The sequence below is a fragment of the Phodopus roborovskii genome, unplaced genomic scaffold (assembly GCF_943737965.1).
Source record: "Phodopus roborovskii unplaced genomic scaffold, PHOROB, whole genome shotgun sequence".
Lineage (NCBI taxonomy): Eukaryota > Metazoa > Chordata > Mammalia > Rodentia > Cricetidae > Phodopus > Phodopus roborovskii.
This window is the reverse complement of record NW_026126470.1, coordinates 27,997,892-28,025,195: the sequence shown is the minus strand read 5'-3', so window position 1 is coordinate 28,025,195 and position 27,304 is coordinate 27,997,892. Positions and strand designations below refer to the sequence as shown.

Here is a 27,304-nt window from a genome sequence, read left to right as displayed (position 1 = left end):
TGTTTCTAGGTAACTATGAAGGGCTTGTATTTTCAACAGAGTTCCACAAATGAAGAAATAACATTTCTGTTTCAAGAAAGGGTAAGAATAAATTACGCAATCACTAAATGTGATAAGATAATGCCTTTCCATGAATAATTGCCTTTGTTTGGTTTTGGTTGCTATGATAAAATGCTCAGACAAAAGTAACTTATAGGAGGAAGGACCTACTTAACTCTGAGGTCCAGGTTAGAGTCACAGCAGGGAAGAGGCTTGTCCCATTGTGTCCAGAGGGCAACTTTTCTCTGGGCAGAATTAACACATGCGTCTGTATCGCTGTCCTCATCTGTTATCACTGAACAGCAGATCCAAGATTTAGTAAAGAGGCTCCCTGATGCCGGCTGTGGCAACTAGAAACACAGTGGTCCCTGAGATGGGTCATGGCGGTGGGTGTCACTGAGGGACACATTGCAGTTAGCGGTCCTGAATGCAGGTGTCTGGGAGAAGTGACGCTGTGTTTAATAGCTGGGTGACCCTGAGTGCCTCAGTGGGAGTATTTTTTGCCTTTGTTGCTTTGTGTCTGTAAGAGTGTAAGAGGTAGTTAAATTCCATTATGTTAATGTCTTGACAGCAAAATACTGTGGGATGTGCTGAGGCTTCCATGGTTGATGTTAAAAAAAAAAATAGATGGATACGTATCATTGAAGAATTTCATTCATAGCACAAAGGAAATTCCAGATTTCAGCAAAGGCTCTATGATGTATGTATCCTGTAAAGATCTGACAGTTTGAATTACTTAGGTTGAAACACAGTATTTGTCATTGTGCTCTATGAAGACGAGTTTGTTTCTGTATTCATCCATGTTGGTCTTTGAGTGCTTTTAAAATAAAGACAGAAGTTTTTTAAGTTTACACTCCTCTTTTTTATGATATACTATTAGATAACTATTTGTATCTTAAACTTAGGAGAGGCATGAGATTTGGCATCAGTTTGTTTTTTCAGTTATGTATAGACATTTCGTAAGATGAGCAAATGTTCTCAGAGGAGTGTATAACATGTGGTTTTGTTCTTTGGTTCTAGGAGAATCTCCCTGTTACAGAGGATAACTTTGTGAAACTTCAAGTTAAAGCTTGTGCTCTGAGCCGGATAAACACAAAGGTATTGGGGCTTTCATTGCTACCAGAAGACAAATGGGAATTTCAGAGTATATATAATGTACAGTGGTAATTGATTTTAAGTGCCAAGCAATTATTTTCCTGAGAAAAACTGAACTAAGGGAACCGAATTAGGCCCTCCATATGTGGGAGACAGCTGTGAAGCCTGGACTGTCAGAAGGGCCCCTGGCAGTAGGACCACGACACAAACCTGGTACATGAGCTGGCTTGTTGGAGCCGGTTCCCTATGGTGGGTGCCACGCTCAGCCTTAAGGCACGGGAGAGGGGCCTGGCCCTGCCCTAACCTATTGTGCCAGACTATGTCGACTCCTCGTGGGAGCCCTTACCCGTGAGGAGGGGTGGACTGGGGGTGGGCTGAGGGGGAGACTGGGGTGGGGTAGGAGGAGAGCTGGGAGGGAGAACTGTGGTTGGATTGTAAAGTGAAGTTTAAAAAAATAAAGGGGGCTGGAGAGATGACTCAGAGGTTAAGAGCACTGACTGTTCTTCCAGTGGACCTGGGTTAAATTCCCAGCAACCACATGGTGGCTCCCAACCGTCTATAATGAGATCTGGTGCCCTCTTCTGGTGTGCAGGCACACATGCAGGCAGAACTCTGTAAACATAATAGGTGAATAAATCTTTTAAAAAGGTATTAAATAAAAAAAAAGAAAAACTGAACTAGAAAACATATTTCATACATACATATATTTTATATATATGTTTTTTTTTTCAAGGCAGGGTTACTCTGTATAATAATCCTAACTGTCCTGGACTCTCTTTGTAGACCAGGCTGGTCTCGAACTTAAAAGTTCAAGGCCAGCCTGGTCTACAGTGCGAGTTTCAGGACAGACAGGACTACACAGAGAAACCCTTGTCTCGAAAAACAAAAACAAAACAAAAAAGTGTCTTTGACCCAGTGATGGTGACACATAAGCCCAGCACCCAGGAGGCAGACTCTGAGAGTTTGAGGCAGGGTGGTCTACATAGCTGGTTCCAAGTCACAGGGTCACACAGTGAAACCTTGTCTTTACAAAGTCTTGAAATGGTAAATAAATAGTCAGTAATGTAAATAAATGGTTAAACATGACATGGCATGCTAAGTATTTCCAGGTCTGGCAGTGAGACAGGTTCTCACCGTGTAGCCCAGGCTGGCCTTAGACGCGTGGTCTTCTGCCTAGTCTCCCAGTTTCTAGATGATCGGTGTGTTCCTCCAGATGCAGACTCTTCTCCTGGTTTTGTTTTGGGGGTTTTGTTGCTGTGTGTTTGATTGTGGTTTTTGTTTTGCCCTTTGACCTGAACAACTGAATCTTTACCCCTGATTTGAAGGGTAAAAGTACAGCAGGCTGGCCTCAGGTCCGTTCTTCGTGGTTTGCGAATGATCTCCTTGCTCACGTGGCGTTTCCTCTGTGAGTGCCCGCCCCTGATGTCATTGTCACCCTAGGTCCCCTGTCCTGCTGGATTAGGAGTCTACATCCACAACTTGGTTTAACGTTAATTCCTTTCCTAAAGTCTCCGTCTCCAAATGGAGTCACATTGGTGACCAGGGCTAGAAGCGTGTCAGGTGGTGTGGGAAGAGCCAGTTCAGTCTGCAGCACGAAGGAATACGGACGAGAAGATTGATTTTTGGCGCACGTTTTAGATGTCCGTGACTAAAGTCGGGTGGCATCTGATGTGTGCCTGCTCAGTGGAGATACCGTCTGGTCAGGTACTAAACTTTACAGGGCTTGCACAGATTCTGGTCGTGGTGGTGTTGAGGATTGAACCCAGGACCTTGTGAATGATAGACAAGCACTCTACCACTAACAGGAAGAAATGAACTATTACAGCCCAGGCAGTAGTGGTATACACCTTTAATCCCAGCAGAGGCAGGCAGATCTCTGTGAGTTCCAGGGCAGCCAAGCCTACCAGCGAAACCTTGTGTCCAAAAACCAAAGCAAAGCAAAAACAAAAATGAGCTATTAGTTACCCTTCAGCATGATGGTTATGAAGACACATTGATGTACGAAAATGAGTATGGTAAATGGAAGATGTGGAATGCAGGTGCTAAAGCCGTGATTATAACTCAAACTGGGCACAAAGGAAAAGGAAGGGCTCCGTGAGGACGCCCCACCCAAGCATGCCAGGCCCTGGCCCGTCCACACTGCCCACATGAGGGAGAGGGCGAGTTTCCCTAAGGAAGTCGTATATGGACACCCTAGGAAAAGTGTGAAGTCCCACACTTAAGAGAAAGTTCTGGAAAGTCAACATACATCTAAGAGGACTTCTTTTTTGTTTTTGTCTGATTTTTTAATTGAAAAATAACGGTAGGCTGGAAAGTTGGCTCAGCAGTCAGGAGTATCTGTTGCCCTTGCGAAGCACCTACCTGGGTTCCCATGGCAGCTCACAACCGTCTCTCACTCCAGTTTCAGGGCACCCAGCCCTAACCCTGACCTTTGTAGCCACCAGGCAGTCATGTGGTGCCTTTACATACATGCAGGCAAATACTTATACGCATAAAATAAGAATAAATAGTTTAAAACAAGGAAACAACCCAGCCCAAAAGGCCTACAGGTACCGAATAAGTCTGGAATCTTTTGACAGCTTTCCTACAAGCACCTGCCACCCCTTCCCGCCGAGCCCTGGCCCAAGACTGCAGGGAAATCCAGATTCCAGATGCCCTCCTGTTTTTAAAGGCAGACTCTGTCTTATATACAGACTCTGACCCTCCTGTGTCCACCTGACTGCCATGCTAGGAGTGAGTGCAGCCCAAGCCACCATACATGGCTTTAGTGTGGTGCTGGTGTGGAACTCAGGCTTTCGGCATGCTAGGCAAGCCTACCCTCTGGGCACATGTCAGTCCAGCAGGGTGATCCTTAAAGGGTGAGCGCTCTCTCTCCCCCTCCCTCTTTCTCTCTGTCTTCCTCTCTCTTTCCCTCCCTCCCTCCCTCTCTCTCCCTCTCCCTCTCTTCCTCTCCACCTCCCTGTCGAGCAGTGCTCTGTCTGCACCCACTGACCTTTCTTGGACAGGTGACAGGGAATCAGTGTTTAGCCATCTGAGAATCCTTTGGGGGTGTAACCCCCCTTCCTCCTGTCAGAGAAAACTGTTTAGCATGTCCTGTTGCTTTAAAGGATAACACCCGTGCCTCAGCCCTGTGTGCCTCAGCCCTGTGTGCCTCAGCCCTGGGTCAAATGCCTCAGCAGTCCCCCACTCTGGAAGAAGGGATTTGGTGACTTTTTTCCCTTTATTGTAATCCCACAAGTGAATCGTATTTGCTTTTTCTGTGGCGTGAGTTTGTTGTTGTTTTGTGCCCAATTTCTCAGAAGTAAGAGATGGGTTTTTATTGTTTGTTTCTTTTTTGGTTGGTCATTTGATTTGTGGTTGGTTTGGTTTGGTTTTTGATCCAGCATCTCCCTGTGCAGCCCAGGCTGGCCATGAGAACTCGATGTGTTGCTCAGACCTGCCTATGTCTTCTGCATGCTGGGGCTGAGGCAAATGTTGGGATTATAGTACTGCATTGCCATGTCAGTCCAGAATTTATTCTTGACCAATGTGCTGACAGCTTCCATCATGATTTAGCTTCTGGCAGAAATGAAGATGGAAAAAGATTTCTTCCCTGTTGGAAGAGAAGTTGCTGGAATTGTATTAGATGGTAAGTATCATCTGTATTTTCTATAGTAAAAGAAATTTGTAATAGCTAATAAAGTTACCAATACACAATGTCTTATAATTTGTTTTGTTTTTTGAGAGAAGGTTTTTCTGTGTAGCCTGGCTGTCCTTGAACTTGCTCTGTAGACCAGGTTGTCCTCAAACTCACAGAGATCCTCCTGCCTCTGGCTCCCGAGTGCTGGGATTAAGGGCATGTGCCGCCATGCCTGGCTATAAATTTATTAAAAATTCATTTTAAAAAATTAAAACTAAGATTGAGTTTACAGTGGAAGAACTTAACTTCAGTAAATATTCAGGTGTGAACTCATATGTAATCATATTGAATAAGATGGGCAGTTTTGTCTTTTTTTTTTTTTTTTTTTTTTTTTTGTATGCAGCAACTGAATCCCAGAGCCCACTTTTCCGCAGAGCTTTTATAATGATCTGCTTATTTGTGTGTCTGTTTTTGTTCTTGGTAATCTTGAGGGTAGACATTGTCTTTTAAATGTAGAATAGGTAAGCCAAGTGCTTACTAAGCAGTGAGTGAATTTAATGCTCATCTAATTATGTTTTTCCCAGTCTGGGTAGATTAAAGGAGGATGAAATGATCACTCAGATAAGTGAGGGAGTATCGTTTGTGCTACAATTAAAATCACAGGTAAAATTCAAACATGTCTGCCCTGTATTGGTTGGCAGCCATTGTGTGTGCACTAAGACAAGACACACCAATCGTCAACACCTGCTAGTAAATGTTGGCTAGCTCTATAAACAAACTTTTTCAGATACTTAGGGTCCCTGTCCCATATGCTGAAACCATTTACAAAAGAAATAAACACTTCAGAGTGATAAACAAACAAACAAACAAAAACCTGGTTGTTTCTTCTTAGAAATGACAACTCTGATTTTTAGATAAATAAGCTGCTTTACTTTTAAATGCTTGCCTTAGAGCAAGCTTTGAGAGCTTCGTTTAATGCAATTGCTGGCGGTTATGTGCATGTTACGCCACAGCTAACTTACACAAGTAACTTGGACTCGTTTACAAACATTATACAAAGGGGTAGTCTTGGGGCTGGGTATGTAGCTCAGTGGGAAAGGCAGAAAAAAGGAAAAATGTTCTTCAAATATGAGAATGAAAGATAGTGAACAAAAGGAAGTTTGAACACAGGCTTGTCCTCAGAAACAAACAGGAGGGTTGGCCAGAGCCAGGCAGACACGTGGTGAACTACAGATGAGATTATTAGGTTAGCTGTTAAGGGCAGATTCGACCGAGGCAAACCAGTTCCTAGGAAAGAGGCCTGGCAGGGTGTGCCATGGACCAACACAAGAGATAACCGTGTTCATGTGCTGGGTGGCGAATCCGGGAGGAAATGAGGTCGGCAGCGGTTAATATTCGATTGGCCTTAGAGGACGCAGAAGAGGCGAGAGCTGTAGATGACAGTCATGATGAGTTCAGCCTTACTCTAGTTGAGGTCAAGAAAGGTAAATGATGTCTCACTTGTAATATCTAGTGAGCAGTTGCTTAAGTGGATTCTGGAGGGGGAAAGTCCTATGCAGCAAATAATTTCATTTGAGAATTGTCAGTGTGTAGATTTAAAAAAAAAAAAAAAAAAAAAAAAAAAAAAAAAAGCTGATGAGCCAGTAGACATAAAGAGGAGCCTTTGGGATGCCCATGTTTGAGGGACACTGGAATAAGGAGGCGTGAAAGAAGTCAGGAGAAGTAAACCACCAGGAGACCAGAGGAAAAGCTCGGTGAGTCAGGAACTGGAGATAATACCACAGGAACATCCCCGGAGAAAGCGAGCAAGACGGGAACAGATTTAGACTTAGAGTTACTTGCTCGGTACCAGTAGATGAGTTTTGGAGCCATTTTACTTTAGTATCCTTGTCTGTAGAATAGGAGAATAATGCCATACACTATGAGATATTCTATAAATATACTATAAGGTGTACTGTAAGGGATACTATAAGGTATATTATAAATATACTAAGATATACTACAAGGTATACCATGATTATATTTGAAGGTGTACTGTAAGATATACCATAAGGTATACTATAAATATACTATAAAAATACTATAAATTTACTATAAGGTTTACCATAAGGGATACTATAAATATACTATAAAGTATACCATAAGAGATACTATAAATATACTATAAGGTGTACTATAAGATATATGATAAGATATACTATAAATGTACTATAAGATATATTGCCGGGTAGTGGTCGGGCAGTGGTGGCACTCACCTTTAATCCCAGCAGAGTCAGGTGGATCCCTGTGAGTTCGAGACCAGTCTGGTCTATAAGAGCTAGTTCCAGGACAGCCTCCAAAGCCACAGAAAGATACACTATAAGGTATTCCGTAAGGTATAGTATGAATGTACTGTAGGATGCACCATAGATACACTGTAAGGTATCTCATAAGTTGTACTATAAGATGTGCTATAAGGTATTCTATAAGGCATTCTATAAATGTACTATAAGGTGTACTATTAAGTATACTTTAAATATACTACAAGGTTACTATAAGGTGTACTACAGACAGAATTTCTTCCCCCCTGATCCCACAACTGTTTAGCTCCAAATAAACACACAGAGGCCCACATTAATTATAAACTGTTTGCCTGATAACTTAGGCTTCTTATTGGCTAGCTCTTTCTTAATTATTGACCATTAACTCTTAATCTATGTATTTCTATGTGGCCTTATCTTACCAAAGAACACCGCAGCATGCTATCTGCCTGGTAGCTACATGGTGTCTCTCTCTGCGTCCTTTTCCCAGAATTATCCTCATCTGGGAGCCCTTCCTGCCTGGCTACTGGCCAATCAGTCTTTTATTCATTAACCAGATATATACAGATATATACAGAAGGACATTGCCCCATCAGTGTGCTATAAGGTATACAATAAATACACCATAAGGTGAACTATAAATACACTTTAAGGTATACTATAAGATACACCATAAGGTGAACTATAAATATACTTTAAGGTACACTATAACATGCACTATAAGGTGAACTACAAGGTATACTATAAGATATGCTATAAGTTATACTATAAAGTGTACTATAAGGTATATTGTAGGATACACTATAAAGCTTATAGAAAGTTTCTGAGGCCAAAGCAGTCAGTAGCATTGACTGTTTTCTTCCTATTTCATCTTATAACTCTTCAAACAAAAATACTCAAATGAGTTAACTTTTGGCAGGGGTGTGTGTGTGTGTGTAAAATATGTATGTGTACATGCACACATTTGTGGTAGAAGATAGAAACAATATCACACCACCAAAGTTCCAAGTTCCTAGAGCCGGGCCAAAGAGGAGGTTCAGCCAGTAAAAGCACTTTATTACACAACTCTGACTACCTGAGTCCATTCCCTGCTTGCCAAGCAACTAACTCCACGTTTGCCATGGCATGTACTTGGGCACACACGCTAATATAACAGTAAACTCCCACATATTTGCCATGGCATATACTGGGGTACACACACACACTAATATAACAGTAGTAATAAATAAATAAATAAATAAAGTTTCAAGAGCTTTGTGGCTGCCAATCAGAACTCACTTACTAAGTGTAATTTTTGTTGTTTTGTAATGAGTGTGTCCGCATGGATGTGTATGCACCTGTAGAGGACAGGGAGGGCATCAGATCCCTGAGTGGAAATGCAGACAGTGTGAGCCATCGTGTGGGTGCTGAGAACCGAATCCGGATCCTCTACAAGAACGGCAAGTGATCCTAACTGCTGAGCCGCCCCTCCGGCTGTCAGAGTAACACGTGACTCGATGGCGTTCCCTGTTGTGTGTCTGAGACCCTCCCACTTAGATGATGACAGATGTGCCTAGCACAAGGCGTGTGTGTGGGGGGGGTAGAGAACAGCCATCGGAAGCCCCGGATATGTTTCTCTTTGCACTGTCCCCTGGAAGTCAGCCACGGTGACAGCGACACACACGGCATTCCCTTCAGTGTCAACACCGTGTACCTCAGTCTTTCCAGAGAAGCAAGACCTTACACAAGCTCTTGGCCCTTTGATTGAGTGGACTTTTACAATCCTGTCAGTGATTTCATGTCTTTAATTCTTTATTTGGCTTTTTGTTTGTTTGGGGGGCAGGGTATCATGTAGCCTAGGCTGGCCTTTAATTTGATATGTAGCCAAGGATGACCCTAAACTCCTGAGCCTCTTGACTCCGCCTCCTAAGGGCTGGGATTGCAGCTGTTGTCCACTGTGTCTGACTTTTTCGTTTGTCTTAATAGTTAAGTAAATGGTCTGTCTATACAGGCAGGCATGCACGCACGCACGCATGCACGTGCGCGCACACACACACACACACCACATGCATGAAGATGAATAAAAATAAAATAAAAGCAAAAAAATAGTTAAGTAAAAATTAAATTTAGGGGGGCTGGAGAGGCAGCTCAGAGGTTGAGTACACTGGCTGCTCTTCTGGAGAACCCAGGTTTGATTCCCAGCACCCACATGGTGGCTCACAAGTGTCTGTAACTCTGTTCCAGGAGACCTACTGCCGTCTCTGGCGTCCATAGGCACTAAGCATGCACAAGGTGCACAGATATATACGAAGCAGAAACACCCATACACACAGTAAAATAAAGAGATGTAAATAAGGAATGAAACTTGGTAATTCTGTGATGCTAACACTCCCTTTTTTCTGCCCTGTAGTTGGCAGTAAGGTATCATTCTTCCAACCAGATGATGAAGTAGTCGGTAAGTTGTAGTTCACAAGTCCTTTTTCAAGTTGTGTATTTCATTGTCATCTCACCTTATCGCGGTTAAATAAGGATCAGGATAAACAAATAGGCCCAATAGATGTTTATTCAGGGAGAAATAACTTACAACCTAGACAGATGAACACCAGGAAATTCAACCCGATCCTCTCCTGTCCGAGTCATGCTAGCAAGAGAGCTTTTCCCGGCTCTCTCTCCGAACTCCTTCCACAGGTCACTTCCGCCCATGGCTCCACCCCCCAATGGGCGTGGTCAGTGCCACAGAAGGACTACCTCACTACAATTCCCCTTTTAGTCTAAAGAAAAGATTTAGGCTTAATACAAAACTATATACAAAACAGTGAATAACAAGTGTGCTCTAAGAAAAGGAAAATCGAGAACGAAATGACCTACATCACCTGGTTTTCTGCATGTTATTAATGTTCATTATCACCTTACTTCACACGCACACACAAATGCTTTTCTTTGGCTGGGGTATAGCATGTATAAGGCCTAAGGTTCAATCCTGACATTCCAAAACTAAAAATGTTTTCCTGGCTTCTGAAATTTGCTCTCAAATATCCATTGCTGAAGAAGCCAGTTTGACCTCTGTTAGGAGAACACCTCAAGCCTGCATGTGTATGGCTGTCCAGTTACGCAGAGGGAAAACGGCCAGACCTCACGCCTGGCTTTCCTACTCGGTCCCTACTTGTCCGGCCAGACTGAAATTTCTAGAGTCAGAGGCCTGGACTGGAAGAGCGTGGATGAAGTGGGCGGTGTAGAACCTCTGTGCCTACCCCAGTTTCATCTCTAGAGAGCTCTTGGCTACTCTTGTAGAACTAAAACTTAATTTGAAGCAGTTTTTTATTCTTAAATCCATAGTTATTGAAAGAATGTCATAAACATCTGTTCATGCTTGCATCCTAGATGGTCATGAAACACGTGTAGGACATCACTGTTGTAACTGTCTCTCAGAAACGTTCCTCGTCTTCATGGGAAGTGTCCTTCTGAGCCTTGGGAAGTGTCATTGGAGATCAGATGTGTGGGGAGGTGCCCGCAGCTTTCACGGCTTGCGTTTTCAAGAAGTACCGATTTGATTTGATTTGATTTTTACCCAAGGCATGAGTGACAGACACTCTGCTTGCTCGGGGTTCCTTTTGTAAGAGAGCAGAGTGAGAACTTGGTAGACTCCAGGGAAGTGGGGCTCTGTTGGTGTCACGCCAGGCATCCTGTGAGGCAAAACCATGGAAAGGGGCACCGGGGCCCAAGGCCCCAGGTTGGCTGTATGGCAGAGGCCATCATCTCCACTGTCACAGTGTTCATGTCAGAAGAGGTGCAGCTGCTTCATTCCCTTCCTGGTAACTTTGGGAGCCTTCCCTGTGACTTCACTGCACAGGATTAACGTGAGTGAAGCTCATCAGGAATGGATTCATCCCTGAAATAAGCTTCTCACTTTAATTCTCAGGAATTCTGCCGTTGGATTCAGAAGACCCTGGGCTCTGTGAAGTTATTCGAGTACATGAGCATTACCTGGGTATGTGGCAGTCCAGTCATTTGGAACTTAGTCTTATTTCACTGCTTTGTAGTGTGACTGTTGCCTTACATTATTTATAAAATTAATGTGTAGACTCAGCATTGTGTAGACCTGAGAGGGTTACTAGCATTGCTCATGGCTCTGAAATTCTATCCATAGCTGGAATTTGAATATGTCTTGCCCTTGGCTTATCTGTGTGTTTTGTGTGGTGTGTGTGTGTGATGTCTGTGTTTTGTGTGTATGTGTGTGTATGTATGTGTCTATGTGTATGTGTCTGTGTGTGGGATATCTGTGTTTTGCGTGCATGTGTGTGAGAGAGAGAGAGGTCTGTGTTTGGTGTGTGTGCGCGTGTGCGCGTGTGCGTGTGTGTGTGTGATGTCTGTGTTGTACGTGTGTGCACTTCTATCATGCGGACTGGGTTTAGACCCCAGAACCCCACACCCAGCAGCCCACAGGTTCCTGTCACTCCTGTGGCACATGGTGTGCATGAACACATACATAAATTAATGGACTCGGTCTTACAAAATATTTTAAGAATATTAAATGTAGTGTTATTGCCCTTAATATTTTTTGAATGACTGCATGAATGATGTGTACATGTGTGTACATGTGCATGTGTGTGCACATGCATGTGTGATTAGAATCATATATATGCATTTTTAAATTTTCCTCCCTCCCTTCCTCCCTCCCTCCCTTCCTTGAGAAGGCTCGTTGTGTATCTAAAGCTGGTCAGTTTTGTAACTCTCTTACTGCCTCAGCCTTCTAAGTGTTGGGATTCTGTCCTATAAATAAAGTTTTGATAAAATATGGTAAACTGAAATCTTATGGGTGGAAATATTGCCTCCAAATAGGCCATACACGAAAAATGTGCACAGATGAGCTTAAGAAGAGGTGGATCTGCTTTAGGTTACATATTCAACCTTATTACCTGTGAGGCCTTAGGCAAGCCAGTTATGATCCCACACCTAATGTTATCATCAGCAAAACTGGAAGAATAGTATTGGGTAGATAAAAATGAAAGGAAGTAAGAACAAACACAGAAGTCCACTCCTTGTGCTATACACTCAGCATTCCTAGGGTGTCCTCAGATGTGTGGGGTTTCCTCACAGCGGTCACTCAGCACTAGGCCCAGTAGGCATCCTCTGCTCCTATTTCTTCCTCTCTAATTCTGATGCTATCTCCCTGGAGACGGCATAGATGCACAGGTTGAAGACTCAGTCCCCCAGTTCTGCCTTCCTTTGTGACTCCGTCACAAGTGTGGGCCTTCGGGGTTTCTGAGAGAGTTAGGACCCCACTGTAGGCGTGTTTAATTTCTAAGAGTGGCTAAGTGAGCTCAGGGCGGGGGCTATAGTGACGGCTCAGTAGCTAGGAGCATGTGTTGCTCTTTTAGAAGACCTAGGTTTGATTGCCAGAACCCAGATAGCAGTTCTCAGCCATCCCCAGCTCCAGTTCCAGGCATCTGATGCCTCTGCGGATCTCCAGGAGCTCCAGGCCTGTCTGTGGTGCAGACACTGAGTGACAAATAAATAATGGATAGATGAATTTTGTAAAGAGCTGGCTTCCTGTAAAGGATGTAAGTAAACACAGATGAAGATATCCACAGGAGACACAGTCGCCCCTCGTTACTTTCTCTTGGGCGTGGGGCAGGACCCCCACTAGAATGGAGGATGGAGGTCTTCATGTCTACCACCAAGCAAGGCATGTCAGAGTTTTATAGACAGGTCAACTCCAAGACCAGAGCAACAGTAGATTAGTGTACAGTCAGGGGGACTTTGCTTTCTGAAGCTTGCTTCTGAACTGACATACCCCAGCTACATAAACATCTTTTACCTTCATTGATCCGACAACTGAGGACAGAGGGGCCAAACACTTTAATGAATGATAACTTAATCACTTAGAAAATAAAGTGGGTCGTGGGAGTCGTGAGCAGGGACGAAGGCTGAAGGCCTGTATATAAATCATGGTTGCCCTGAAGAGTCGCATAAAGAAATTCTCCGTATCTGTGGTACTTAGTGTGTGCTCTTCCTCATTCCTTTGGGCGGTTTCACCACATTGTGTGAATGCTCCGTCCGCCCACTAGGTGGCACAAGTCCTTTGTTAATGCTCTACTGCTGGCTCTGTGACCAGGTCATATACAAGTGTGATCCACTGATCTGAGATAGAATCAGGACGGGCTGCTTTAGGGTGACAGCGCCACAGTTCATTTGAACGCAACAGTTATTCAAAAAGGTGAAAAAACAGCTTGGTGGGAGAGCATACAGAACTTTTATTTATTTTTTAGTTTATTATCCCATTTTGAGGAGTTTGGGGGGTTGTTACTTGTTGGTTTAGTCTTGAGACAGGGTCTCACTGTGTAGCCTTGGATTGCCCGGTACTCACAGAGATGTGTGATGATCAGAGGATAACTCCTTCACCGTGTGCTCTCCAGGGGACTGAATGCAGGTCGTCAGGGATGGCAGCAAGCGCTTTACCGGCCGAGTCATCTTGTCGTCGAGTTTTGTTTTTCAGTCAGGGCTTTGCTCTGTAGCTCAGGCTGCTCTGTCGCTCATAGCCCCCTGCTGCAGCTCCCCAAGGACTGTGATGACAGAGCAGCGCCACGTCCACCCGAGGGACTTAAAGTCCCACCCGGCAGTTCTGTCCTTGAAGACATCAGTAGAGGGATTGGAGAGCAGAGCTGTCCCGGTGACACGTGTCTGAAATAAAAAGCACTCCAAAGTTAGTAGCCCTGGCTGCTCTTCTGGAGGACCTGGGTTTGGTTCCCGAGTCACACATGTTTATAATTGCATTTCATATGTCACAACACCCTCTTCTGCCCTCTGTGGGAATTCCACACAAGTGGTACGCAGACATGTGTGAATGTAAAACAGTTATACGCACAAAAGTGCAATAAGTTCATCTTTAAGGGTAAAATAAAGTTAGTTCCGCGCTATACACATAAAATATACATGAAACAAATATATTTTATATTTGGAATTGGGTCCTGTCTGCAAGATAGCTCACTGTGGATATGCCAATGCTCTGAAATTCAACACGCTTCTTGTCTCAAGCATTTTGCAGGATGTGCAGCTTGTAATATTTGTAGCATATAAAGAGATGACTCATCTGAAACATACTAAAAATTCCCACAAAACAATAACCAAGAAAGTAGAAAGCTTGGCCAAGACCTAAACAGTCACTTCATAAAACGGCCATGAAGCCCAGCAAGCATGAGGTGGGGGGGGGGGGCCGGGGAAGGCGAATGACAGTCACAGTGAGAGCATCGCATACCCAAGTGCTGGGCTAACGTGTGTGGCCTGCAGTAGCAGCGGTGGCGGGAGACTGCCAGGGACAGGTGCCGTGGCAGGACGGGTTCCCTTCCCGCGTCAGTACACTGGCATGCCTAGCCGTGTCATTTCAACTGTCAGACACTGGAGACAAGGGTTCATCGGTTACAAATGGGTAAACAAGCAACGGCATTTCCACAGGACCCGTGCCACACAATACCAAAAATGAAAGCTCCACCCACCACGGCCTCCGAATGAGGACAAGAAATACCAGCTTAAAAACTCATGTGGGGCCCGAGGAGCTGCATGCCCTGTGTCATACACACATCCAGACAATGTGAAAGAAGAGATTTAAGTTACTATACAAAAGCAAGGTAGAAAAGAACATATGGGTCCCCATAGATCAGGTTCAGGGTCGGGCAGAATTGGTGACTGTGGAGGAATGCTCACCTGTGGACCCTGAAGTCTGTCAGATAGAGGGATGCTCACCTATGGACCCTGAAGTCGGATAGAGGGATGCTCACCTGTGGACCCTGAAGTCGGATAGAGGGATGCTCACCCGATGGACCCTGAAATCAGATAGAGGGATGCTCACCTGTGGACCCTGAAGTCGGATAGAGGGATGCTCACCCGATGGACCCTGAAATCAGATAGAGGGATGCTCACCTATGGACCCTGAAGTCGGATAGAGGGATGCTCACCTGTGGGCCCTGAAGTCGGATAGAGGGATGCTCACCTATGGACCCTGAAGTCGGATAGAGGGATGCTCACCCGATGGACCCTGAAGTCGGATAGAGGGATGCTCACCCGATGGACCCTGAAGTCGGATAGAGAGGTGCTCACCCGATGGGCCCTGAAGTCGGATAGAGGGATGCTCACCCGATGGACCCTGAAGTCGGATAGAGAGGTGCTCACCCGATGGGCCCTGAAGTTGGATAGAGGGATGCTCACCCGATGGACCCTGAAGTCGGATAGAGGGATGCTCACCCGATGGGCCCTGAAGTCGGATAGAGGGATGCTCACCCGATGGGCCCTGAAGTCGGATAGAGAGGTGCTCACCTGTGGGCCCTGAAGTCGGATAGAGGGATGTTCACCCGATGGACCCTGATTCGGGTAGAGGGATGCTCACCCGATGGACCCTGAAGTCGGATAGAGGGATGCTCACCCGATGGACCCTGAAGTCGGATAGAGGGATGCTCACCCGATGGACCCTGAAGTCGGATAGAGAGGTGCTCACCCGATGGGCCCTGAAGTCGGATAGAGGGATGCTCACCCGATGGGCCCTGAAGTCGGATAGAGGGATGCTCACCCGATGGGCCCTGAAGTTGGATAGAGAGGTGCTCACCCGATGGACCCTGAAGTCGGATAGAGGGATGCTCACCCGATGGGCCCTGAAGTCGGATAGAGGGATGCTCACCCGATGGGCCCTGAAGTCGGATAGAGAGGTGCTCACCTGTGGGCCCTGAAGTCGGATAGAGGGATGCTCACCCGATGGACCCTGAAGTCGGATAGAGGGATGCTCACCTATGGACCCTGAAGTCGGATAGAGGGTTGCTCACCTGATGAACCCTGAAGTCGGATAGAGGGATGCTCACCTGTGGACTCTGAAGTCGGATAGAGGGATGCTCACCCGATGAACCCTGATGTCGGATAGAGGGGTGCTCACCTGTGGACCCTGAAGTCGGATAGAGGGATGCTCACCCGATGGACCCTGAAGTCGGATAGAGGGATGCTCACCTGTGGACCCTGAAGTCGGATAGAGGGATGCTCACCCGATGGACCCTGAAGTCGGATAGAGGGATGCTCACCTGTGGACCCTGAAGTCGGATAGAGGGGTGCTCACCTGTGGACCCTGAAGTCGGATAGGAAGCTGAGTGAGAGCCACAGAGCGCAGGCTGAGACTCCGGGTGCCGACTGTCTGCCAGGAAGGCAGCTTCTTGCCGTGTGTTACGGCCGGCCCTGCGCTTCCTTTATGTATTTTATCCCCTAACACTCCTATGTGAATGGCTTTTCCATGCCTAACAATAAAACCGGGCAAGTGCAGGGTTAGTGACAGAGCGGGGCTGGAGCGGGGTAGAGGTGCGCCTGCCTGGGATGCGCCTGCCTGGGTCTAAGGGTTGGTGGTAATGAACTCACTAATGAATTAATGAATTGTTTGTTGTTCTTTGTGATAGTTCATAAACCAGAAAAGGTTCCGTGGACGGCAGCCGCCGGAGCCATTCGGGACGGCGTCCGAGCCTGCACAGCTCTGTATTACCTCTCTCACCTCTCTCCCAGAAAGTCTGTGCTGATCATGGATGGAGCAAGTGTGAGTCCCTTGTCCCTTGATTTTTGTTTTAAAAAAGTTTATACCAAGACACGGTAAACATAGGAACTGGGGGAGGGCTCTGTCTGCAGACATGGTAAACATAGGAACCGGGGGAGGGCTCTGTCTGCAGACACGGTAAACATAGGAACTGGGGGAGGGCTCTGTCTGCAGACACGGTAAACATAGGAACCGGGGGAGGGCTCTGTCTGCAGACAGCTATCTGTGTCTTTCAGTCACTGGAGTCTCACGGGCAGCTTGCTTTTATCATTAGCACGACGAAGCCGGACTTGGTGTGCCAGTTTCTAACTATGCATCCAAAAAAGCAAAGCTAGACTTTTGTCTCTCCCTTGATCAACCCAAGGCTTGGTGCGTGCTAGGCAAGCAGTCTATCCTCAGTCAGCAGGCTGTGTCCCAGCCAAGCCTTTTTATTCGTGACTGTTACAGAGTCTGAAACAGCTCTCAGTCTGTAGGTCACTCTAGACGTCTTCACCAGGGAATGATAGCCCCAGTGCATACTTACACTAGTAAGGGTGTTGGCATTTGTCAGGTGGGTCATATACAAGCTTAAACCATGCTCATGTTGAGTGTATTGTATGTGTCACCAAAAAAGAACGACACTACGTGATCCACTAAGAAAAAAAAAAGGTGCAAAACCTCGGGCAAAATCATAGCCTTATTTTTTAAGAGGCTGACACCTCCATTTCTGGGGTGGGGACGTAAATATGTTCAGCATTGACTGTGGTCTGATGGCCAACATCAGGAGAGCGTTTCTTTCCTAATCCTTACCGCGGATGCAAACATGGTGCTTCTGAGTGCCTCAGTCTTTAAAGCGGTGTAACTATGCTCCGTCCGTGCTGTGTCGCCAGCTTAGACTAACAATGCCCTTATGGGCGATGGATCTCCTCCATGGCTGTGTTTCTGGGCACGGCCCTCCATCCTTGGAGTACAGTAGAGTCTGACCTCGCAGCTCTGAAGGAATTGGTCAGACGCTTGCCATGCTAAGCTGGAGCATGTTATTACTTTGTTCTATTCTGTAACGTTTTGAAATGTCCGTGTTGAACGGTCTGTGAAGTGATGTGGGTTTGTCTTTCATCTGGATCTATGAACCCATTGATACATATTTCCACACAGGCGTTTGGCACAATAGCCATTCAGTTAGCACACCATAGAGGAGCCAAGGTGATTTCAACAGCGTGCAGCCTGGAAGACAAGCAACGTCTTGAAACGAGTAGGCCTTTCATAGGTGCGTTACCATTACGTTCCTCCATACACGCCTTCCATAGATGCGTTACACATTGCATTACTCAGTACAGACCATTTAAAATATGGAATCTTGCAGGGAAAGCAAAACTGGTTGCCAGGCATGGTGTCTCTTGCCTGTAATCCCGTCAAGCAGGAGAATCATGAGTTCAAAGCCAGCCTGAGCTACCCATTGAGTTCCTGTCTCAAAAAAAAAAAAAAAAAAAATAGTAGAAGAAAAGGAAAAGGAAAAAAAAAAAAAAAACCCTTATGCTGGTAAAGTCCAGAATCCCAAATAAAAATGACTCTTAAAATGTTCTTAGCACAGGTTTTGCTAAACCCGGATTTACTTACTTAAGTGAAACCGCTCGTTACTGAAGTCTCATATTGCTGGTATTTGTGCATTTGGTTTGCATGGTGCTGGCGATACCAAACCCAGGCCTCGTGCATGCTAACGTGCAGTGGTTACCGCTGAGCCACATCTTCAGCCCCTACTTAAGGCTCTGAACCTACAACTGTTGACATCTTCTGCTTTTTCCTTCTTTGTCCTACTGTTACCAACTTAACCAGGTTTGAATTAGATGGACTTTGATACAATTCAGAAATGCCAGTTGCTCGTTCGAGTTCAGCCAATCCCCCAATACAGTTTCACCCACTCTGCATTTCTCAGCCTTTCAGCCCAGGGGTGCCCCTAACACGGCCTGTCTTCTCTAAAGTGCTGAGTAGCAGGTGAGCCATGTGCCCATAAACTAAGTCAGGTCAGCTGAAAATGCCCTGGCCATGGTGGAGGCTGGCAACCTCTCAACAGACTGCACTTGTCTACAGAAGAAAAAGATGGCGCCTGAGGAAAGCGGCCAGCAAGAGCAGGGAGAGGCTGGCGTGGAGGAAGGAGCGGATGAAAACCAAAAGGAAGCGCGTGAAAGGGAAGGACAGTCTGGGGAAAGCGTTACATTCCCATCCCGGAGCTCCCTCGTCAAGTCCCTCGTCAAGTCCCTCGACCCTCACTCACAGCCACTAAGTCACTTCCAAAGACTTTAACTAACTTCTCCATGAAATGGACGGGACCACATCTTAGCCTGGCCCCGTGTGACTAAAGCCCGAGCTGCTTCCCCTGCTGCAGTGTGCACCTGACCAAGATAAACAACGTTAGGAGGATGGTGATAAAGAGCCTGCAGGTGGGAACGGTGGAGAATGGGGGCAGGGAGATGGCACAGTGGTTAAAGCGGTTGCCTCTCAGGTAGGAAGAGCAGACCAGCTCCTCAGAGCCCATGTGACTACAATCAGCACTCGGGGTGGAGGCTGGACGCGATCCCGGGGAAGCTGGCTAGCCAGAGTAGTTCAAGTCGCATGCCACAGAGTCTGTGGGAAACCCTGTTGCAATAAATACCAATGTGGATGGGCCAGTGAGGTGGCCACGGGGCAAAGGCGCTTGCCACACGGTGGAAAGGGAAAAATGACTCCCATATTGGCCTGTGAGTTCCACATGGGCTGTGGTACACACATGCACACGGTAGAGTGTGGGGGCTTCCCCACTGAAGTGCATATGTGTGCGTGTACAACACCTACATGCATCTGCAAGTGTTCACATGCACACAAAGAGGAAAAGGAATGGAAGACTCAGTTGTCATCCCTATCTGCCGTGTGTGAAGACGGGGAGAGGAGCTAGAATGGAGGAAGAGACTTAAAACTGTAGTCTCGGGAATGTTTCCTGTTGGCTACTTCTGCCCTTTCTGGATTGCTTCAGCACCCTTTTAGAAAGCTTTTTGTTTTAAGGTATATTTTATGTGTGTGTGTATGACACGTGTGTGCTGGAGTTGGCAGAGTGAGTCGTCTGACTTGGGTGCTGGGTCGGATCTCAGGTGCTCTGGGAGAGCAGCCAAGGCGCTTAACTTCTGAGCTCCGCCCCAGCTCCTGCCTCTTCCCATCTTCCGAGCCGCTGCTCCCCATTCCTGACCCATCTTACCACCGAAAGAGTCACAGGGTGCTGTTAGACTGAGCCTCTAACCTGAACAGCGATGCAAGATGCAAAAAAAACCAAAATGAAATATAATTATATCCTCATTGGTTCGGGTTCTGAGAAACTGTTTTCAGTTCTCTGTATAGTGCTCTTGTATTGTTATCAGTTCATTTTCTGTTTTCTAGTTAAGGGCGAAGGACACCACTCAGTAGTAGAAAGCTTTCTTGTCATTCATAAGGTCCAGGGGTTTGCTCACACCCCTCACCTAGCAACACATATACACACACACATACATATACACATACATATACACACACCACACACAGACATACACACACCACACACAGACATACACACACATACACACATACACACACCACACACAGACATACACACACAGACACACATACACACACCACACACAGACATACACACACATATTCACACACACACACACATACACATACATATACACACATACCACACACAGACACACATACACACACCACACACAGACATACACACACATATTCACACACACACACACAGACACACAGACATACACACACATACACATATACACATACACACACACACACCACACACAGACATACATATACACATATTCACACATACACAGACATACACACACACCACACACAGACATACACACACATACACATATACACATACACACACACAGACATACACACACATATTCACACACACACACACACACACATACACAGACATACACACACACCACACACAGACATACACACACAGACACACATACACACACCACACACAGACATACACACACATATTCACACACACACATACACACACACATACATATACACACATACTACACACAGACATACACATACACACACCACACACAGACATACACACACATACACATATACACACACACACACACACCACATACACAGACATACACACATACACACACACATATTCACACACACAGACAGATATACACAAAGTATATTTTTATATTGTCTGTATATATAATTAATACAACCATTTAAAATAAGCTTGGTTTTCCCCAACTCTGCCCAAACTAGTCCTATTACTTTTCCTTTTTCCTTACTTTGAGGAAAAGAATAAAGTGACTTTTGACAGATGAGTACCATAGTATGCAAATAAAGGACGCAGCTCTGCATACTGTGACATCTCAAGGAGCTTAAGAAACTGCGCTCTCTCTCTCTCTCTCTCTCTCTCTCTCTCTCTCTCTCTCTCTCTCTCTCTCTCGTGTCCCTGATGTGTGTGCTGTATCTGGGTCCCCGTCCTTGGGTTCCCGGTTCTGACTATCTAGCCTATGTTCCCAGACAGCTGGCCTCTGTCAACAGGGCAGGCAGGCTTGGGTTAAAATGTACTCAATCATTTTACTCATATGCCAACCCTCTTCTTTAGATAGATCCTTATCTATCAGTATTGAATTCCTTGAGAAAAAAGTCTAAACAGAGTTGACATTTCCCTTTAAATTTAATAATTATTGGAGCTATTTCAGAAACACTCACTGGCTCTTTTCCTACCCTCCTGACTTGCGTGTTGACCACACAGAACTGTACAGTTGCCTGATTTCTTGTCCTTTACAGCCCGTGTGATTGACGTCTCTAATGGGAAAGTCCGTGTTGCTGAAAGCTGTTTGGAGGAAACAGGGGGCCTGGGAGTGGACATCGTCATAGATGCAGGAGGTGGGTACCTACACCACGACCAGCCTGTGTGATGTTTTTAGTTAGATAAACTGCAGAAAGGGCATAACTGGAAGCTAATCATCACTGCATTCATAAAAAGTGGATGTCTCCTTTAAGGGTTTGTTTTTAATGAAAAACTCGTCTATTAAAATATAACTCCCTCACTTGATTCCCATCGTCAGCCGTCCTCAGAAAGAGGGAGCATGCCTTTTAAGCCATAGGCACTGAAGCTTAAACAACAAAAGGCGAATGTCTATAAGAAACCTGTCACCAGCTGGATGTTGGTGGCACGCCTTTAATCCCAGCACTCGGAGGCAGAGGCAGGCGGATCTCTGTGAATCAAGGCCAGCCTGGTCTACAGAGTGGGTTTCAGGACATCTAATGCCACACAGAGAAACCGTGCCTTGAATACCAGCCCCCCCCCCAAAAAAAAAGAAGCATGTCACCATGATCAGTAGAGTCTGTTGGTCCCCAGAAATACATACCTGTCAGGCATGCTTGTACTGCGTGGCTGGCCCTCTACTGGATGGTGACTTCTGTACCTTCTATTTGGGAAAAACAAGCTTATTTCATTCACTTCCTCGAACTTAGATCTATTTCACACCTAATCTGTGCACATTTAGGTGGCACCATTTACTCCTGAAGGGTTAGTTTTGTGAACCACACAGCAAGTCTATTTGTGTTTTATTGTGGGTGCAACTCTAATCATCTAATAAGTGTTTTCCAGGACTGGAAACTGACTCATGAAAATCACCAGTGGAAGTGAACAGTGTACTTTAATGTGTTCACTTTTCAAATGTTTGTTTCAGTGTGTGTGAATCAGTGTTTTTAAAGAGACAGCAGCTCACCCCCCCCCCCCCCGTGTTAGTTATTACAATTAGCATTACCTTGCTTGCTTCTAAATCAGAATTTATTTTGTTTGCATTTAATTTGAATTAAGTGTAGAGTACATTTTGGTGTAGCTTAAAGTTAGCTGAATTTACCTTTTACTAAGAAAAATGTTTCTTGCTGTATAAAAAGACTGATATGCAAAATAAATGTTGTCAGATTTTTATGAAATGTCCCTTTTCTCTCTTTTTTAACTGTTCATTTGTAAGTGAGATTGTATAGTAAAGATGACGAACCAGCTGTAAGGTCACAACTACCGCATAAGCATGACATCATCACACTTCTTGGTGTTGGAGGCCATTGGGTGACAACAGAAGAAAACCTTCAGGTATTATCAGAAGTAATAAAGCCTTGCTATTACACCAAGGGAATGTCATTAGCAAAAGACAGTGTAAGTTCTCTTGTTTGAAGGAATGTAGCTTCTTTTTCTATGTTAGATGCGTACTGGCCAGATCCTATCGGGCAGGGAAGTCCATTCAGTTAGAATGAATTACAATTGTATTTAGTTCATTGTATACAATGGCCTCTGGAATTTTAAATTGTACTTCAAATTGCACTTTTCTCTGTGTGTGAGCATGCTTATGTGAGGGAGACCAGAGGTAAACATCTGGAGCCCCCCTCTATCATTCTGCACCTTATCTTATGAGAAAGGGTCACGCCCTGAGCCTAGGGCGTGCCAGTTCAGCTAGCCTGGCTGGCATCAAGACCCAGACACCCTCCTGTCGCCGCATCTCCAGCAGTGGGTTACAGAGATGCACCACGGCACCCGTCATTTTGCATGGGAGCTAATGTTCAAACTTGGACCCTTGTGCTTGTGTGACAAACACATTGGTAACTTGAGCCATATCTTAGACCCTAAAACTGTGCTTTCTAGTATCTTAGCAATTGTGATATCTATAAAAATTATCATAATTTAGTAACCTAAGTTGATATTAGTATATGTGTGTATAGATGAATTACCTCCCAAGTTTATATTTTTTAACAGAATTCTAGTTGAATATTTATAGCATAGCTAATATACAAATACTATAATCTAATATACTAGACTTTCAACATATACTATACAAGTCTAATATCTAATATACTAGACTTTCCAACATACAAATGACTGGTAGTCACCAGAAGCCACACACAGAAGCCTGACATATATATATAGCGCTGCCATCTTAACCCTGGGGTTCCAGAGTGGCTCCACATCTGCCTTGTCCTGGCTAATCATCATGATACAGAGAAGAAAGCGTAGCAGTCATAAACAGCTGTCAGCTTGTAGCCGAGTCTTGAGTTTCTACAATGATTAATTTGCATTAAAGGTTTTCTGGTTCAAGCACCTATCCGCTGCTGAACTTAATAATAGTTGTTTTGTCTTTGTTTTTTCTATGAAAGTTGGACCCTCCAGATAGCCACTGCCTTTTCCTCAAGGGGGCAACGGTGGCTTTCCTTAATGACGAAGTCTGGAATTTGTCAAATGCACAACAGGGAAAATACCTTTATATCCTTTTTCTACTGACTTGAATTGCTAACTTGGAATTGGCCTTGTACTCTACTCATAAACTCTTTCAACGTGACGATAAGAAATTGTAATTAGCCGTGAGCTTTCCTGGGGGGGGGGGGGGTGAGAGAGTGGCAGGCATTGTCTGTGAGGAGTGAGTACAGTGGCTATTTCACAGGGGGAAGGGCTGCCTGAGGGAGGGCACAGGTGGCCAGAGATGTCGCAGTCGCACACACTCTGGGCTCTGAGTCCTCCTGAAAGGGAGGTAATGATACAGCTGGAATAGCATCTTTTGTTTTTAAACCTGGCATGGCATGGCACCTTAAGAGATAGCACACTTAACTCCTGTGATGGCACCATTGCACAAAATATTCCAAAATTTATAGTTCAATTTTACAAGTACCAGTACTAGGAAATTTATTTTTTAGAAGATTTATTTGTTGATTGATTTATTTTGCCTAATGTGTATGTGTCTGTATATGGGTCTATGCCTGCATGTTGTCTATGCACCTGGAGCCCAGGAAGACCAAAAGAGGACATCAGGGCCCCTGAAACTCGAGTTACAGACACTTGTGAGTTGTCATGGGAGTCCTCTCCAAACACAGCAGGTGATCTTACCAGTGAGCTGTCTCTCTAGGCTTTTCTTTTCTTCATATGTTGCTGTAAATAAACACCATTATTAAAAGCAATTTATAAAAGGAAGGGTTTATTTTGGCTTACAGTTCGAGAGGGATAGAGTCCACAGGGCTAGGAGGCAGGGCTAGGAGGCATGGCTTGGCAGTGGGGCAGGAACCTGGGTTAACACATCTTTATCTACACATGGGAAGCAGAGAGCAAGCAGGAAAAGAGATGAGGCCATAAAACCAGCAGAGCCTGCCCCACGAAGTACTTCCTTGAACTAAAGGTTCCATAACGTCCTGAACACAACTAACTGGAGACCAAGCCCTCAAATACATGGGGGGGGGGCATTTTTCATTCAAACTACCATAAATAGATACATATCAATTAGCTTTTTCCACACTTTTGAAATAAATGAATTAATGCAAACAAATTGGACCTGATATCAACCAAACTAATTGACAAATGTGTATTTCCTGTAAGAGATGTAAGCGCTGAATACCATGCACAGTGCATGAATGAAAACATTGTATTATTCCACAAACCGTCCTTTGGGGGTAATCTTGGTCATTGCCTGCTTGAAGCTTGCTGATCTCGCCGCTTGTCTTTAGAAGTTCATGTCACACCCCAGTTCTCTCAAACCATACGTTTGTTTCAGAAGTGATTGACGGTTTCTAGTCTCTGTAATACCACTTACAAAACTTACTTTTTAAAAGAAAAACAGAGGTGACACCAGGCCGGCATCTTGTTTCCGTAGTGGCTTATTTCATTCCCTCCCTGTTAAGCTGCCACCTTAACAACCCTTCCAATTACGCATCTTAAGAGATGTGATGGAGAAGCTATCGGCTGGTATTTTCAGGTATGGCAAAAACCAAAATGAAATCTTTGTTGTTTTTCTGTTCTCAAGGGAAAGTGGGCAGTGTTTCTATCCCAGCTTTATGGTGTACATAGTGCCTGTTTCTACTCATTTCAGATGACCAGCCACACTCACATTTCTCAGAATGGACTGGTTGTACACCAAGGGGCTCTCCCAGAGGGTTTTATCTCGTGCCTTTTCTCCCCTCAATTCTGTCCTGCCTCTCCCCTCTCCCTTGCCTTTGTCCCTCCTGCCAGAGAATCTGAAGGACCAACTTTGTTTAAATTGGGTTTTGGTATCACCTGCAAAGTAAAGGGATTGAGTGATATATTTTCCTTTGAAAACTTCAACACATTTAGCTCAATGTTGTGAGCTAAGGCAGTGATCATGAGTTCTAGGCCATAGTGGGCTATCTAACAAGACCAACCCTGTCTTTAAAAAAAAAAAAAAAAAAAAAAAAAAAAAGTAAAAGGCAGTCTGGCACATGCCTCTGATGCCAGCACTTGGGAGGCAGAGATAGGTGGATCTGTGGGTTCGGGGCCAGCCTGGTCTCCAAAGTGAGTTCAGGATTTTGAAAAACTACACACACACACACACACACACACACACACAGAGAGAGAGAGAGAGAGAGAGAGAGAGAGAGAGAGAGAGAGAGAGAGAGAATTACTACTTTTAAACTATAAAAATATTAATGGATGAGTTTGTAATTTTGTTTGAATTTTATTTTCATTTATTTTGATAGCTGAATAGGTCAGGCTGATGTGGAACTCACAGATCCACCTGTCTCTGCATGGCCAGTGCTAGACCAAAGGTGTTTGGCACCACCAAGCTGTTTGGATTATTCAGAGGAACACAATTGGACTATAGCCAGATGTGTGATCTGCAACATCGCGTGTTCACCTGTGCCCGTGCCTGACGTGTCCAATCGTTCTTCCTCCACAGACCGCTACTTGATGAACCCATCCCACTGTATGAGGCAAAAGCTTCCATGGAAGTTGTTCAGAGAAATCAAGAAAGAAAAAAGCAAGTTGTTCAATTTTAATTTTCCTTCCCAGACCTCAGTTGGATGCACCCATGCCAGTATATGAAGCCAGTTTTCTTTGGAAATTGTTGAGAAAAATCAAGGAAGATGAAACAAGTTTTTTCTATTTTTAAGCCTGTTTTCCAGCCATAGTAAGACGTTTGGTTATTTGACATATTTGAAAAATTCTTGCAAAATTAATTATTTTTTTTAACATCTGAAGGGGATATTCCAAAAGTGTTCCTTTTGTTATTGTACCTGTACATTTTGCCTCTGCTATAAAATCCTTTCCATAAAGAAAACTGCTTTCAGCAAAAGTCACACATCCATCACAGCATCTGTCCCAAGCTTTTGCTGTAGCATGAAAATGTGATTTGATGTTGTACCTGCTACATTCTCAACGCCTTCCTTAACAAGCCTTTGTTTTAGCATATGAGTGTATTTTCTGATCTCAGAGTAATCCATTGGCATTTAAAATTTTTTTTTAAATATTCATTCACTCCGAATTTCTCCAAGATCATACAGAATCGTGGTTCTGGTCCTGGAGTGGTGGCGCTGGAGTGGCGGGCACTGGGGACAGGGAGCTTGAAGCGTGGGGGTACTGCCCTGTGGGCACGGGGTGCAGCAAGGCCTCGGCCCATCGGAATGACACTGCGGCTTCTCTGGGAGAGCAGCTGCCCACCCATCACCCGGCTCAAGCCTGCGGCCCAGGCTCCGTTCCCGGGGCGGCCCCGCCGCCGCCCCCGCCGCCGCTGCAGACTAAAGCGGCCTTGATCCCTTCCGTGCCCTCGGGGCTGACGGGCGACCCCGCCCCGCAGCAGCGCGGCCGAAGGAGCGCCCCGGGCTGCGCACGCCAGAGGCTCTGCGGGCGGGGCGGGGCGGAGCGGCCGAGCGCGCATGCCCGGGCGGGGCGGGGCGGGG

At 45.2% G+C, this 27,304-nt stretch overlaps 1 protein-coding gene across 2 annotated transcripts; it reads left to right on the top strand.

The window, feature by feature from the left end:
• Cryzl1 (crystallin zeta like 1) lies at positions 1-26,754 on the top strand. 2 transcript variants are annotated; one of them, XM_051191899.1, is made up of 12 exons: positions 1-81; positions 1,060-1,137; positions 4,690-4,762; positions 9,443-9,487; positions 10,952-11,020; positions 16,458-16,591; positions 17,723-17,834; positions 21,413-21,511; positions 22,609-22,727; positions 23,783-23,888; positions 25,320-25,365; positions 26,305-26,754. In XM_051191899.1, the coding sequence occupies exons 1-12, from the start codon at positions 16-18 to the stop codon at positions 26,402-26,404; spliced, it is 1,047 nt and encodes a 348-aa protein (XP_051047856.1). In that variant the 5' UTR covers positions 1-15; the 3' UTR covers positions 26,405-26,754. The 2 variants fall into 2 exon arrangements, with proteins under 2 accessions (XP_051047856.1, XP_051047857.1); XM_051191900.1 differs by having other exon boundaries at positions 36-81; positions 4,673-4,762.
• Positions 26,755-27,304: the final 550 nt, after the last annotated feature.